This window comes from Condylostylus longicornis, unplaced genomic scaffold, assembly GCF_029603195.1.
Source record: "Condylostylus longicornis isolate FDR11 unplaced genomic scaffold, ASM2960319v2 ptg000048l, whole genome shotgun sequence".
Classification (NCBI taxonomy): Eukaryota; Metazoa; Arthropoda; class Insecta; order Diptera; family Dolichopodidae; genus Condylostylus; species Condylostylus longicornis.
In genome coordinates this window covers 19532232-19548526 of record NW_026578017.1, presented here as the reverse complement: position 1 = coordinate 19548526, position 16295 = coordinate 19532232, and the positions used below count along the sequence as shown (strand labels likewise).

At 26.5% G+C, this 16295-nt stretch overlaps 1 protein-coding gene across 1 annotated transcript in view; it reads left to right on the top strand.

Annotated features, from left to right (window-relative positions):
• The window catches only part of LOC129610729 (epidermal growth factor receptor), a 96841-nt gene extending 82001 nt beyond the window's left edge, over nt 1-14840 (top strand). The window contains exons 2-6 of the mRNA XM_055523398.1: nt 10240-10462; nt 10528-10724; nt 10802-11782; nt 11865-11997; nt 12058-14840. Of these exons, the coding sequence (XP_055379373.1) occupies nt 10240-10462; nt 10528-10724; nt 10802-11782; nt 11865-11997; nt 12058-14698 (4175 nt within the window). The 3' untranslated portion in view covers nt 14699-14840. The remainder of the gene's footprint in view (nt 1-10239; nt 10463-10527; nt 10725-10801; nt 11783-11864; nt 11998-12057) is intronic.
• Nucleotides 14841-16295: the final 1455 nt, after the last annotated feature.

Genomic DNA, 16295 nt, shown 5'->3' with positions numbered 1-16295 from the left:
TCTTTTATTTAGTAATTAGCTCAATTTAATTAGGGACATTATTAAATTGGGCGGAGTACTAAATAAATATATATTTTAAATTGGACTAGGCATATATGTTTTACCTTATGACTTTATGTGAATCTCAAATCAATGTCTACGATTTGATTTTCTAGTTTATCTTATAAAATATTATTTGTTGGAAAACCATGTATGTAAGTTGTTTAGTTCTAGCTAATTTTTATGAGTATCTAATATTTTTGCAAAGCTTTTAAAATACAAAATAATTTACTGAGACTACTTGTTCGAATTATCGTTTATTCATATTTCTCCTCAATTAATTTTTTTTACAAGAGCCATTGGACATTTTTCACGCACATTTTTTTATTAAACCATTTGTGAGCTACCTCTGTTAAAAAAAACGAAAAAAAAAAAGAAATATCTAACAGCATTTTGCACTACAATTTCACTTTTAGTTTTTGTTTTATTGCAAAATTGTAAAAACCAATAACATTTTATGATATTTTTCTAGGAATTTTTAATGTGACACACTTTTGAAATAAAAAACAAAAATCTGAAATTCTTTTCTTTTATAAATCTACGAAAAAGTGAAAAGAAAAGTCGAATAGTATAAGATCTTATGGGTTTTATGACATTTAAATTTGCAAAAAAAAAACAAAAGCGAAATATAAAAAAAAAATTAACAACCATCCCAAAACTCTTAAAAATGGGATAGGAAGTGAATATTATTGAATATTGAAAAAATTATTCAATTAATTTCAAAAATTCTTTTTATGTTTTCAATAGTGTGATTTTACATTTTACAGGATATTGTAGTATGCAATTCTCTAGTTTGAATTTAACTAAAAACTTATGTCCAATCAGTTTCAGTTTTGTTGAATTTAAATCAACCCAAAATTATTTGAATTTAATTGATCATATTTATTTTTTTAAATAAAAAAATATTCTATAATTATTTTAATTCCACTTCACTCCTGGAAGGAGCATAGGGCTGTTGCATAATACCGTATAGAATAACCATGAACCAATTTCTTGTGTCATTAGGTTTACTGACGAGCATAAATGAAAATAGTGCATCAATATGTTACTATGAAAGCTCTTGCTTTATAATTTTCATACTCAACACTTGTTTCAGCAAAACTAAATTTTTCTTGTATTTATTTTTTTAACAAAATAGCAAATAATCAAAAGAGTAGCTATAATTATCTTACAAAACCTCCAATTCAATTCAATTTATCAAAAAAAAAAATTATTTAAAATTTTATTTTATACAAAAAATTTAAATCATATATTTTATCGAAAATTCTATTATTTTATAATAATATCGAAATAAATTTATTTTAATTTGAAAATTATTGTATTTCTTTTTCTATTTTAAAGTAAAATTGTGAAACCGTGAAATATGAAAAATCGAAGAATAGTTTTTTTTTTTTTTTGTTAGCTACTATAATGTCAACTCTGATTTGAGATTATGCAAATTACAAAAAAAATACGATATAACAATACAAATAATAAAATAATAACAACAATAATAGAACAACAATGTTACCATATAGTATAGAAGAAAAAAAAATCTGATGTGGTCAGCACATAACCGACCGCATTGTGTATTGTTTAGTTAAATGAAAGTGTTACAGAATATTATAAAAATGTCTGTTAAATACTTCTTTCCAATTTTTAGGACATTAGTAAGCTTATAGTTAACATACTTAGAAAAATGTAAATTTGGCTCTTAGTAGAGTTTCGCTTTGTGCTACCCGAATTCCCTGAAATGCTCGCCAGTTAGTTTCGGTAACAAGCACAACTCAAATATCAAATTTCAAGAAATTCCATCAATTTGTTCTGTGGATATGGTGGAAAATGTAAAATCGGTCCGCAAATCAGTTCTCGAGCCCTGATCTTTCCAAAAAAGTTATATGTTCATTGCTTTAATATGAGGAATTCATATATTAAATTTCAATGAAATCGGTTGATTATTTCTCTTTATATACACAAAAATGTATATTTGGCCCGTAGTAAACGCCCAGTTGCTGATGCCTGATTTCTTCCAAAAGTTAGGAATTTTTGCGTACGATTGAGCAAAGCTTATATATGAAATTTCAAGTAAATCGGTTGAATATTTTCTTCAAAATGTTGAAAAATGTAAAACAGGCCCGCTAAAAAGTGCAGTTCCCGAGGCCTGATATATACCAAAAGTTGATCGATCCGTGCCATGGTGGAAACAAACTTACATATAAAATTTCATCAAAATCGGTTCAGCCGAACTTGAGATACACGCGTGCACACACAGACCGACAGACCGACAGACCGACAGACCGACAGACGGACAGACCGACAGACCGACAGGCCGACAAACCGACAGACCGACAGGTTTCTAAAAATAGTTTATTTACACTTCCCTACTATGGAGAAGTACGTTCCCACCGAAAACTCGATATGCAAAATTTGTTGCCATCACATAACCTACCTATTGTTTACACAATACGGTCGGTAAAAAGAAGATTAAAAAAAAAATGTATGTATAACTATTATTATTATTATTATTTTTTTGCTTTTCCTTTTGATAAACCGCCATTTATTTTCAATATTAAAAATTACAAAGTTCGATACGCGTGCATTTACATTTGTATGTATGTATGTATTAATATTGTGTATGTCTTTTTAAAATCATATTATTATTTAACAATAAAATTATACAAAATAAATATCTATATACAAACACACAAATCAAATTAACATACTAAAAAAAAATAAAATCAATAAATATAGTTATAAGCTCAAGCTAATTACTTTACTAATTGATAATTTGAGTAGAATAAAGTCCAATTTACGAAGTATTAATTAGGTATAAGTAGTCATTAAGAAAATAAGATTATAGAATTCAAAATTTTTATTTAGAGAAAAAAAAGCATAGTATAATAGATAAAATATAAATTTTAGGATTTTTTATTTTATTTTTTTAATAATTTTATGTTTCTTTTTTATTTTGTTATTAAATATTAATTAAAAAATTATTTAAAAAATATTAAGTATAAATTATTATCATCATAATCTAATATTTAGGAAAAAAAATATGGTATAATAAGACACATAGCAGAATAATATAAATTTTTTTGTTAAAAATTAATATTCAAAAATTAAAAATCGAAAATCATTACTATAATCGAATAATTGTTAGTTTTTTTGTGACGCCTATTTAAATTTGTTTTTTGTGTGTTTTTAATAAAAAAAAAATAAATTGAAATATGGTTTTCATTCGACATACTTAAAACGAAAAAAAAACAATTTCGGCATTTTAAAACTTCCAAGTACCGAAAATAAGAAAGAATCAAGATTACTTAAATCAGTAAAGGATTTCTCAAAAAGTGTTATTTTAAAAATCGAAATTTTTGGTAAAAACCATAGTCATATTATTTACTAGTCGCAGTGCGTATTGTTACCACATTTGTACTTACATTCTGGTGATATAATTTGAAATGTAGTCGAATTGCATTATTACTTAGAATTTCAAGGAATTATCCAAATTTTAAAATAAATTTTAGGAATATACAATTTATACAATAATCCCTTTATCTAATACATCTAACTCTCAAGTTATGAATAGCGTGAATATCTGAGAATTAATTAATTTGATTATTATTTAATTTGTTTCGATTAAATTAATAATTCATAAATACAACTGAAGAACAGATGGATGACGTAATCACAGTAACGAATTAAAGCAGAAAAGTTGTAAAATTTTTCTCCTCGAACAGGACTCGAACCAGTGACCTACCACTTTCTAGGCGAATGTTTACCAACTGAGCTACAGAGGTATTGCCAGCTATATATGTCCGTCTAGAATACATTACTTGTTCTTATAATAATTAATATAAACAGCTACACGTTGTATTGGTAATTTATTTGTAATAGATGGAAAATATTTTTATATTTATTGTTAATAATTCAAAAATTATGTTGTTGAATAATTAAAATTTAAATTAATTGTGTCTTGAATAATATAGAGTGAATATTACAATTTTCGTAACATAATTTTCACTTTATTCACTTTATTTATCTATTAGTAGTATACATTACTGCAGAAATGTATGCGGTACCCTAACAAAATCACAATGGTTGACACAAATTATTTACATAATTTTTTATGCAAGAAGGTGCTTATTCCAATGAAAAGAAAATCAAATTGCTTAGTATATAGAATTAAATAATTATATCGCTATATTTCCCTGAAGAAATGTAAGAAGCACTTAAAAATAAGAATTCTTGTTATAATTGTTATACACTTTTAAGCAGCATATATGAAATTTTTGAATTTTATACATCATTATCGTATTGGAATATTGCATAATAAATTATATAATGGTAACTTCAGAAAAAGCGTAAGTCGCGCACCTTTTCTTGAAAAAAAAATTTCTTGAAAATTTTCTTTTGGTTTTATTTTATCATTTTGAAACAACTGTGAAATAAAATATTCAATTTGTATTCTGGGATATTGATGTTACCAACACTACCACATACTTAAGCTAATAATAATTCTAAACTCATATCTACTTTTTCTTTTAACTTTTACTTAAAAAAAAATCATAGAATTTTCACTTCTAGTTTTTTTATTTCTCTGTCTTTACCTACATATCTATATCGTTTCTATATTGAAATTTTTATTTATTTTAAAATTGATAATAAAAATTATATAATGACAACATTAATGATGGGCGCACTGCTAGAACTATTATTTCAAAAATAGACACAATTAAATTGATATATGGTTTTTAGTGCTTGAATGTGTATGTTGACTGTATGTTTCACCTAAGGTTGTTTAAATAAGGAAATTGAAATAATAATATATTGCAAAGTGTGATCAGCAATTATATGCACATAAGTATTTTTGAAATTTTGTTTAGCAATTTCAAAAATACTTATGTCAACGAGTTAAGCCGAGTCTATCGAAAGTCTAATATAAAATGAAATGGTAAATAAACGAAATTACTCCATTCTCGGTAAATTTATTGCGAGATAATTAGAAGGTAAAATAATAAGAACTGAAATGATATAATTTAACCTACAAAGTTAGAACCTTATCGAATAATTTTAGTCTAAACTGTTAAAATCGATTAGATTATACCGTAAATTTTTGTTTTAATTTTTCCCTTACATCTTTTCAGAATAGATTTTATTCTTCAAATGCATGTAATGAAACATCCTATATATTATAGAAAATTAAAAATATATAGTATGAAAAAATATTTATGCGAATAGAATATTCGCCATTATGGCACCAATCTTGTCAATTTTTACGATCAATTATGCTAGTCGCGAAGAACGCAGCATATTGAAAGAAAATAACAACAAGTTTTAGTTTAAAAAAATACTTTCATACAAATGCAGCGACATCTTCCAATTTAACTATACAAAAGAATGTTTCTTTTTTTTATATTTCTTCTTTTTATATAAAAACAGAAATAAGAAAAGTAAAAACCAGTTCAACTAGCTAGATAAATTAGTACGGCAATCATAGACATACAATTATTATATACACACCATTATTTTATATTGGTAAAGATGACTATGTTCGCATGTACGTATTTATATGCATTATATATATACATGTGTGCGAACAAATATATCAATGTATGACATATTGAATAGTCCATTCCCGATAATGAACTAAATGAAATCAAATCAACTTTATAAAAAACGAACTTTTGTACTTATAATGGGTATTTTCAATTACAATAACTGTGTACCTCTTATTATTCACTAAGAAGTATAATAATATAAAAACTGTATTAAAAGTAATTGTCGATTTTTTAATATATAAAAAAAAATGTGAAAATCACTAATATGGAGAGAGAACGAGAGAGTTAAAAAAAAAGGGAAAATTCCTTACAATGAAAAATATCAAATTATCGGACAATTTTTAACAGCAATGATACAAAAGAAATTCTCATATACTCACATACTTGTATGCTGGCGGCGAAACAAAAAAAATAAAGACAATAAAAAGCGGAATAAATTGCATTAAAGCGTGTGCAGAAATTTCAAAGTTTTTCCTTAACTTCTCTTTTCATTTACAATTTTTCTAGCTTTTCTTTTTTGTACTCGAATTAAAAGTCGACATGTTACACTACGTTTTTTAAACATTAACAATAAAAAAAAATTTATAGCAATTATTTTGCAAATTAAAAAAAAAACTTTCACTGAAAATAAAAACCATATCTATTTATATTGGAGGTTTTCCTAGAAACTCACTAACACTTTTCACGAATTTATTGCAAAATTTTTTGTTTTGATTTAAATTATAAGATCTGTTCTATTATTGAACAGATACTAAGAATATTATTGTTCAAATATTTCAACATTTATATTGAAAAAGTTATCAATACAAAAATGTTAGTGCACCCGTAAATATGCAATTTTTATTCATTATTATTGCTGTGCTCTTTAACATTTTAATATTTTTATAATGAAACTATCAAACGTTTTTTATAATATTATATTGGCCGATCTGATGTTTCTTCGTCGGTTTGACATCGAAGCTGTCATAGAAGTTATAACTTTGCCCTGCCTTATTGGCAAACACACCATGAGGATGGGTTACCTCGGTAACGAACTCTGCAAGAGCTGCTGTGACGAAGCAGAGTTCGTTACCGAGGCGGTGGCTTATTTTCTGTGCTCATGCTCAGCTTTAGCACATGGAAGATGAAGGTTTTCTAAATGGATCTAAAGCAGTTTATAAAGAACTTGGACTAGTTTACGAAACGGTGCGGATACGAGGATACAACAGAATCACAACGGGCCGAATTAGCCTAACATAAGAATTAGCGTTAACCTAAGGACTATAAGATAATATTTTCCATAATTATTTATGAATATAAATATACATACACATGCAAGTATACAAGAATTGAGGTTAAGAAAAAAATTCTATTTCTTAACTTAATTTCTTATACTCTTGTTTTTTTTTAGAAAAGTTCTAAATATATATAAAAAAAAAAGACTAAATCAAAGTCCAAATTAAGAAGTAACTAAAAGCAAATCGAATTTAATAGATAATATCCCCGGAAAGTTTTTTTTTTACATTTATTTTTTACAGCTATACAGATTTTATTTGTTAACTTATAAAAGTGGTAGGTTGGTAATTATTTTATCATTAACTTTATTCATTTTATTACTTTTTTTTTGCTTTTTTATTGTTTTACAAAGAAATCATATTCATACATATCTACTTTTTCTCCTACACCCCGCATATCGAAAAAATTTTTAATATTCGTAACCAAAAATGGTAAAAAAAAACTCAACCAACCATTATAACATTAAAGCTTATGAGATTAAGAAGAATAAAAAAAAAATTTACAATAGTTCAACTTTCGCATTTTACGGCAGCGAAAAACTTGGTTATGATTAAGATATCGTTTATTACATATGTATATGTCATAAACGTGTACAGTATACAGTGTGTATGTAAAGCACATGCCTGATTCTATATAGAGTGGTCGTATAGAGTGGTCGTATAGAGTTAGAAAATTTTAAAATCGAAATTATTTGTATTCTTCATGCAATAAAAAAATATCTTCAAAATTTGATTTTTTAGCTAGATGGTCGAAATGTGCATAAAAGTGATTCAAAATTAGATCCTTTTGAATAGAACACCTGAAATGTAGTCATGATCAACTTGAATTTCTACTCAAAATTAAATGGAAATAAATTAATAAATTGAAAATTTACAATTGTTTCTGTTAAAATCTGGAGGCTCTTAAACTATTACTAGACTTAACAAGCTATTTTTAAAGTAATAAAGATAAAAACTACAGTAAATCTACTACTTAAAAAAAAATTAGCAACACTAAAAATAAAAATTATAATAAGAAAATATTAGAGTCGTATGTCGGCGCTTTCCTTATTATATTGATTCTAGTGAATTTATATTATATACCCATATATATAAATACATATATATGTATGTTTGTATATAGATTATTGAAATTTTAAATGAATATAACTATGTAGTGTAAAACTAATAAGAAATACTCGTATATTATTAATCATCGACAATGATTTTTTATTCCAATGTTACTAAATACGGAAATCTTTAATATTTTAAAAAATCAGCTGTTTTGCAATTTTATTAAAAGTATATAATATTATAATTAATAGTTGAACATCATCACAGAAAACTTTTATATTAATAATATAGAAATCGTGACAAATTCTATGAAAAAGAAAAAAAAATAAGATTTTTTTTTTCATTTTACGTATATTTTTTATAGAGAATAAAAATATTATTGGAATTATAGTTATAAGCATAATGTAATCAATTTAATAATCATTATAGTTGTAGCTTGGATATTTATACATACACATGTACATGAGTAATATGTAATTAATTTAAAATTGTAATCGGCTTAAGACAATTTTTTTTTTCAATTACAAATATTTTCTAGTTGAGGATAGTTATTGTTCTTTTATTTCAATAATATTTTGTGTAGCTGAAATAATTTGATGTAAAAAATCTAATTTTTCACAAGCAATCAACGAAAATTTTTACTATACTAAAACCCAAACTTCTGTTTCGGTTGAACATAAAACGTTGAAAAAGTTGAAGTAATTGCAATAAAATTTATTAACCAACTAACGTGTGTTGATTAATAATTTTCTACAGAGTAGTAGATTATTTATGTAAACTTCCTTTAATACAAAATTACAATTTGTCTTAAATTTTTTAAGAAATATAATTATAAACAGCCTTGCCACCTTGTATAAGATCTCGTAGATTAAACATTAAAATAATTTAACATATAAATTTCTTCCTAAAAAATCCAGGAAAGAACCAAACATAATAAATTCTACGGAACACAGTTTTAGAAATTCAAAATCATCTTATTTTAAAATATTACGTAAAGATCAAAGTATACGATGTACATAAATATTTCGAATTAATTTAATTAATAACATTGTAAAATTTTTAACCTGATTTCTTAAACAAGAATTTTAATTACATTTAAATTTAGCATTGAATTTGTTTTTTTTTTTGTTTTATTTATTTTCTATTAATTTGTTTAATGATTTCTCTTTAAAATTCATTATGAACGTAATAAACAAAAAAAAAAGAAAAAAATTTAATATGATTTCGAAACCTACGCGAAATATTTTAAGATGGCGCCAAATAGTTTTAAACTATATATTTTTTAAAAACAGGATCTATTTAAGTTTTCTCAAAAAGAGAGGAAAAAAAAATATTAGAAAAACGTGTTTTAATAATTTTTGCAGAAAATTAAAAAGAAACCAAAAAAAAAAATATTTTATTCAAATTTAATTATTTAAATTTTAATATCGTTTCAAATTATTTCAATAAAATCATTAATATTCATTTAAATTATATTTTTTTTCTGGTTATAAATTAAATTTGTTGAAGAAGTTTTAAAATAATATATTGAACTATTTAAAATGTAGGTTAGTTTAAGAGAAAAATGGCAATATTACATTTTGAATAATTGTAGAGGGTTAGTAAAATAATTCAGCTCTCCTTTCGAATATAATCATTTATTAAGATATTTATATATGTACAGGATGATTCATAAACCTCTGTAGCTCCGATACGGTTCGGATTTGACCCCATGTTCGGAACAAAAGTTTTACTTACTCTCGACCATCCGCCCGTTGGTATATGGCTCCTAATTTGCTTCTGAATCACTCAATATAAATTAAAATTATCACCCTGTTTAAAAATCAAATTTGAAATAATCTACCAAAGTAAATTTATATATTCATGTGTACAATCGTAATAGGGTTACTTTAATTCAATTTAGCTACAATATTGGAGAAATTCAATAAACATTTGTGAAGAAACTACAAGATCTAATATTGAAAAACTTACAACCAATTTAGGCGACGTCTGACTCACACCATTAACTTTAAATTATTAAGAAAATTATTACACTTATTAAATGTATTATATAGCTCACGCCTCATCACGACAATTTTTTATTAATTAATTACGACAAATTCATAATTTTCTTATACAATTAGTGTAAGCTGATTTGGATTAATGACAAAATTATTTTTTAGTTACACATTTTCTTATATTATTATCTAAAACTACTTTAAACTAATTACTTTTACTTTTTATAACAAATATTTAAAATACATACATTTATGGTATATAAATTATATAAGACTACTCATGCATAAGCAATCTATTAATACAACTGAACTAATTTATTTTTATTTTGTTCGTTACAGTTTGCATTGGAACAAAAAGTCGCCTGTCAGTGCCATCAAATCGGGTTCACCATTATAGAAATTTACGGGACCGTTATAATAATTGTACCTATGTAGATGGCAATTTAGAATTAACATGGTTACAGGATGAAAATTTAGATTTAAGTTTTTTGGAGCACATACGTGAAGTAACTGGTTACATTTTGTTTAGTCATGTCGATATTAAGAGAGTTGTTTTGCCAAGGTATATTTTTATCTATTTCCAAATTTAATAATTTTAATAAAAATTTTTTTCTTTTTCAATTTTAGACTTCAAATTATTCGAGGTAGAACGTTATTTAAACTAAATGTACCAGAGAAACAATATGCTTTGTTTGTGGCATACTCTAAAATGTTTACTCTTGAATTACCAGCATTACGAGATATTTTGTCAGGATCAGTTGGTTTTGTCGACAATTTCAATTTGTGTCATATCAAGTCTATTAACTGGAAGGAAATAATATCAGGTAAATCAAACATTTTTTTTTATTTTAATTACATGTATTAAAATTCATTTTAACCACTTATGTAATTTTTTAATTAGATCCACAAGGAAATTATGCTTGGGCATATAATTTTTCTTCAGCGGAACGTACATGTCCACCCTGTGATAAAAGTTGTGATGGTGGATGTTGGGGAACTGGACCACAAAATTGCCAAAAATTCAGTAAAGTAAATTGTTCACCACAATGTTCGGGAGGACGTTGTTTTGGACCAAGACCACGAGAATGTTGTCATTTATTTTGTGCGGGTGGTTGTACTGGACCAACACAAAATCAATGTATAGCATGTAAAAACTTTTACGATGATGGTGTTTGTAAACAAGAATGCCCACCAATGCAAAAATATAATCCAACAAATTATTTATGGGAAGCAAATCCAGAAGGAAAATATGCATATGGAGCTACATGTGTTAAGAATTGTCCGGAACATTTATTAAAAGATCAAGGCGCCTGTGTAAGAACATGTCCAGCAGACAAAACAGCTAAAAATAGCGAATGTGTACCTTGTAATGGGCCATGCCCAAAAACATGTCCCGGAGTTTCTGTTTTAAATTCTGGAAATATCGATGATTTTAGAGGATGTACTATAATTGAAGGATCATTAAGAATATTGGATCAAACATTTGATGGTTATTCAGAGGTATTCAAAAATTATTCTCTGGGACCGTGGTATATGAAATTGCATCCAGATCGTTTGGAAGTATTTTCTACTGTAAAAGAGATTACTGGATATTTGGACATACAAGGCTTTCATCCAGATTTTACAAATTTGTCATATTTTCGAAATTTAGAGGTGATACATGGTCGTCAACTTATGGAAAACTATTTTGCTTCGTTCACAATTGTCAAAACTAATTTAAAATCATTGGAGTTGAAATCTTTAAAGAGAATCAATTCAGGATCCGTTGTAATACAACAAAATAAATATTTGTGTTATGTTAACAAAATTGCATGGGCAAATGTTTTAAAAAGTAAAGATCCAAATGTAGTTATTGAAAAAAATCGTGGTAGTACTGAATGCGGTAAGTTTTCAAACTATTTTAAAACACATAATGTTATTACCGAGTTCTAATTTCTTTATTATGTTGTTCGATTTTACTTTAGAACAAGAAAACAGTGTTTGCCACCCGGAATGTAATAGTGCAGGATGTTGGGGATCTGCTGCAGATCAATGTCTGGAATGTAAACATTTCAATTTTAATAGGACTTGTTATGCAGATTGTACAAATGTGACAAAGTAATTGTTTTTATCTTCATTAATTTTAGTAAATTTTAATATATTCCCGTTTAATTTTAGTGCGTATCAGTATGATAACAAAACTTGTAAAAGTTGTCACCCAGAATGTATCTCTTGCACAGGACCAGGACCAGACAAATGCATAGAATGTGTTAACTTCCGTGACGGCAATAAATGTGTTACTGAATGCCCGTTTGATAAGTACAATGAAAATGGTATTTGCCAACCGTGTCATCCAAATTGTGAAGAAGGCTGCACAGGACCAAATAACACAATTGGAAGAGGAGCATGTAATTCCTGTGATAAAGCTGTTATGTCTGATGACAATATCTATGATAGATGTTTGCACAAAAATGAAAGCTGTCCAAATGGTTATTATTACCAATATGTTCTGCCGAATGAACAGGGTTATTTGAAACCACTAGGTGGTAAAGCAATTTGTCGAAAATGCCACCCTCGCTGTGAAATTTGCACTGGTTATGGTTTCCACAGACAAATTTGTCAGAAATGCATTGGGTACAAATTCGGGGAACAGTGTGAAGACGAATGTGCTCCTCATTTATATGCAGATGAAGAAAAAAGAGAATGTTTCCAGTGCCATCCGCAATGTAAAGGTTGCTTTGGACCTGGTGAAAATAACTGTAAATCATGCAAAAATTTCAAAGTCTTTGCTGAAGGATCTAACATTTATGATAATACAACTCTGTTCAATTGTACAGAAAAATGTCCCCAGGAATATCCGTATAAAAATTTTGAAGATATAGGACCTTTCTGTTCTGCAGAACCTGCAAGGGGATCAAAATTAAGTGCCGGCTCCGATACCCCTGTATTTTTAATTTCAGCTTGTGTTGTCTTATTCCTCGTTTTTTGTGCACTAGCGGTTGTTGCTTATTCTTGTCGACAAAAAACTAAAGCCAAAAAAGAAGCTGTTAAGATGACAATGGTTTTGGCTGGTTGTGAAGATTCCGAACCATTAAGACCTTCGAATGTCGCACCGAACTTAAATAAATTAAGAATTGTTAAAGAAGCAGAATTGAGAAAAGGTGGTATATTAGGAATGGGAGCATTCGGCAGAGTATATAAAGGTGTTTGGGTACCAGAAAACGAAAATGTTAAAGTACCTGTTGCTATTAAAGAGTTATTAAAGTGTTCCGGTGTAGAATCAAGCAAAGAGTTTCTTGATGAAGCTTATGTTATGGCTTCAGTGGAACACCCCAATTTACTCAAACTTCTGGCAGTATGCATGACTTCACAAATGATGTTAATAACACAGTTAATGCCGCTAGGTTGCCTTTTAGACTATGTTCGTAATAATAAGGACAAGATCGGATCAAAAGCTTTATTAAATTGGTCAACCCAAATAGCAAGGGGAATGGCTTATTTAGAAGAACGTCATTTTGTTCATCGAGATTTGGCTGCTCGAAATGTACTTGTACAAACACCTTCTTGTGTTAAAATTACTGATTTCGGTTTAGCCAAATTGTTAAACAGTGACAACGAATATAAAGCAGCTGGTGGTAAAATGCCAATCAAATGGTTAGCTTTAGAATGTATTCGTCATAGAATTTTCACAAGTAAATCGGACGTATGGGCATATGGAGTCACAATTTGGGAACTTTTAACTTATGGTACTCGTCCACATGATACAATTCCAGCTAAAGACATTCCAGATTTGATCGAAGTCGGTTTAAAATTAGAACAACCCGAAATTTGTTCATTGGATATTTATTGTACACTATTATCATGTTGGCATTTAGATGCTGAAATGCGTCCAACATTTAAACAATTAGTTAATGCTTTTGCGGAATTCGCAAGAGATCCTGGCCGATATTTAGTTATACCAGGCGATAAATTTACAAGACTGCCCTCCTATACAAGTCAAGATGAGAAAGACTTAATTAGAAAATTAGCACCAACATTAGATGGGCCCGAACCAATTGTCGAAGCTGAAGATTATTTCCGATCACCACCGAAATCGTCAAGTGGTATTGGAACAATGGGAACAATAAATGGTCGCCCAGGACCAAGTAGTGCTAATGAACAGTTAGCAATCGGTGATGATGGTATGCCAAAGATAATCCGTTATTGCAAAGATCCTATGAATAAAACATCATCAGGAGATGATGAAACTGATTCAAATGCACGTGAAGTTGGTGTTGGAAATTTACGTTTAGATTTGCCTGTTGACGAAGATGATTATTTAATGCCAACATGTCAGAATAATAATACAGCACCAAGTGGATATATGGATTTAATTGGTGTTCCAGCAAGCGTTGATAATCCTGAGTACCTGATGAATGGTGTTAATTCAGCTAACATTAATAAAAATAATGGTAGTTCAAATAATATTATTTGCAGTAGTAGTAATAGTGGTGGTAGTACTAGTACATTACCAGCAGCAATAGATCGTATTACAACTGGAATTCCTGCCATAACATCAACTCCAGTAACATCTGCATTTAATTCTTTAAAATATAATAACACAGATACATCAGTACCAACACAAACAATTGGTATACCAGTTGTTATAACAAGTAATAGTAGACCAACATCAACAGCAACTGTTAGTTTATCAAGTAGTAGTAATTCATCGAATAATACCCAAGGAACTGAAGGTGAATTAACAAGCTCTGATCATGAATATTATAATGATTTACAAAGAGAACTTCAACCATTACATAAAAGTGAAACGACTGTATAATAAGAAATCCATATAGAATATTAATATACATATATATATATATCATATATATAAATACTAATTGATATAGGAGATAATAATTTTTAAATTATATATTAAATAATAAAAAAAAAAGGAAAAATTAAACTTGCCATGAAATATACAAAAAAAAAAAAAAAAAAAACAAAAATGTGAAATAAAACTTAATCACGAAATTAATATTGAACTAATGAAGGAATTCTTAAAAATAAAATTAAATTAATTTTAATTAGGAAAGACTCATTTAATTAAGTTTTTAATCTTAATTTATAATAAATTGTAAATTTATGTTTTTGTTTTCATTATGTTTTTTTTTTCGTTGCCATTTTTCATAAAGAAATATTAAAATAAAATTTTAACTGGTAGAGCTTTACTTTAATGTTTTTTTTTTTGAGAATTTCCATAAATTTCAGTAACAAAATTTTGTAAACGAAAAACACAATTTTTTAACACAAAATTCAAATATTTTAAATTTAAAATCATTTTACATCTTTTAAGAGTTGATACTTTAAAATTTCATGAAATCAAAGCTCTTCCAATTTTTAAAAAATTAGTAAAACATTTTAAATTTATTAAAATAATTACTAATTAATTTAAAAATTAAATTTAAACTAGCAAAATTAATCAAAAATAAAACAAGAAAAACTTATAAAAATTAGTGTTTTATATTAATAATATAAATACAATAAAATATTTTATAAAAATTTATAATTTTATAAAATTAAAAATTTTTTTTTTTCAATGATGCCTGTTAATTATTATTGATTATAAAATAAATTATTTAAAAAATTATTTAAATTTTCTAAATATTACACAATATAGAGCTATATAAATAAAATGATAAAAAATTTTCTAAACATTAAAACAAAAATCTAAAATTAAAAAAAAAAAATTAATGAAATAAGTAATAATAACAATATTAATAATAATAATAATTATAGATTAAGAGAAAATTATTTAGCAATGTAACTGATAATCTGTGATAGTTTGACTTAAGAACGAAATTTTTTATATCAAAAATAATTTTCCTTAAAAATCGATTAATGAAAAAAATGAAAAAAAAAAAAAACTATTCATACATATATATATTTGCACATATTAAATTTTAAAACGTGTATATTATGAACACTCATTTAATATTTTAAAGTAAAAAGAAGCAAAGAAGTAGAAACGTGCTTATTTTCTTTCAATCGAATCTTTCGATTTGATTCTATAACAGCTATTTTATTATTAGAAAATTAAATCAAATTAATTATATCTGTGAGAAATATAATTCCTACAAAGAATTTCTTATAAATCAGTAAACAAGAAGTGCTTGAACGAAATTAAAAATTCTTTAAAAACAAATTAAAACTGACTTCAAAACCCGTCCCCATACTCCGTATTACTTCTGAATATGAATTAAATGAACAATATTCTTGTTATGAATAACAATAATTACTTAATATTGTGCAGAAATACATTGTTATTGCAATTTCGAATTTAAATTTCAAATATTTGCAAGCTTTCATTTCAAATATTTAATAAAAATAAATTTCTACATTTATTTTAACTTTAACAGCAAATCGATGTTTTATAA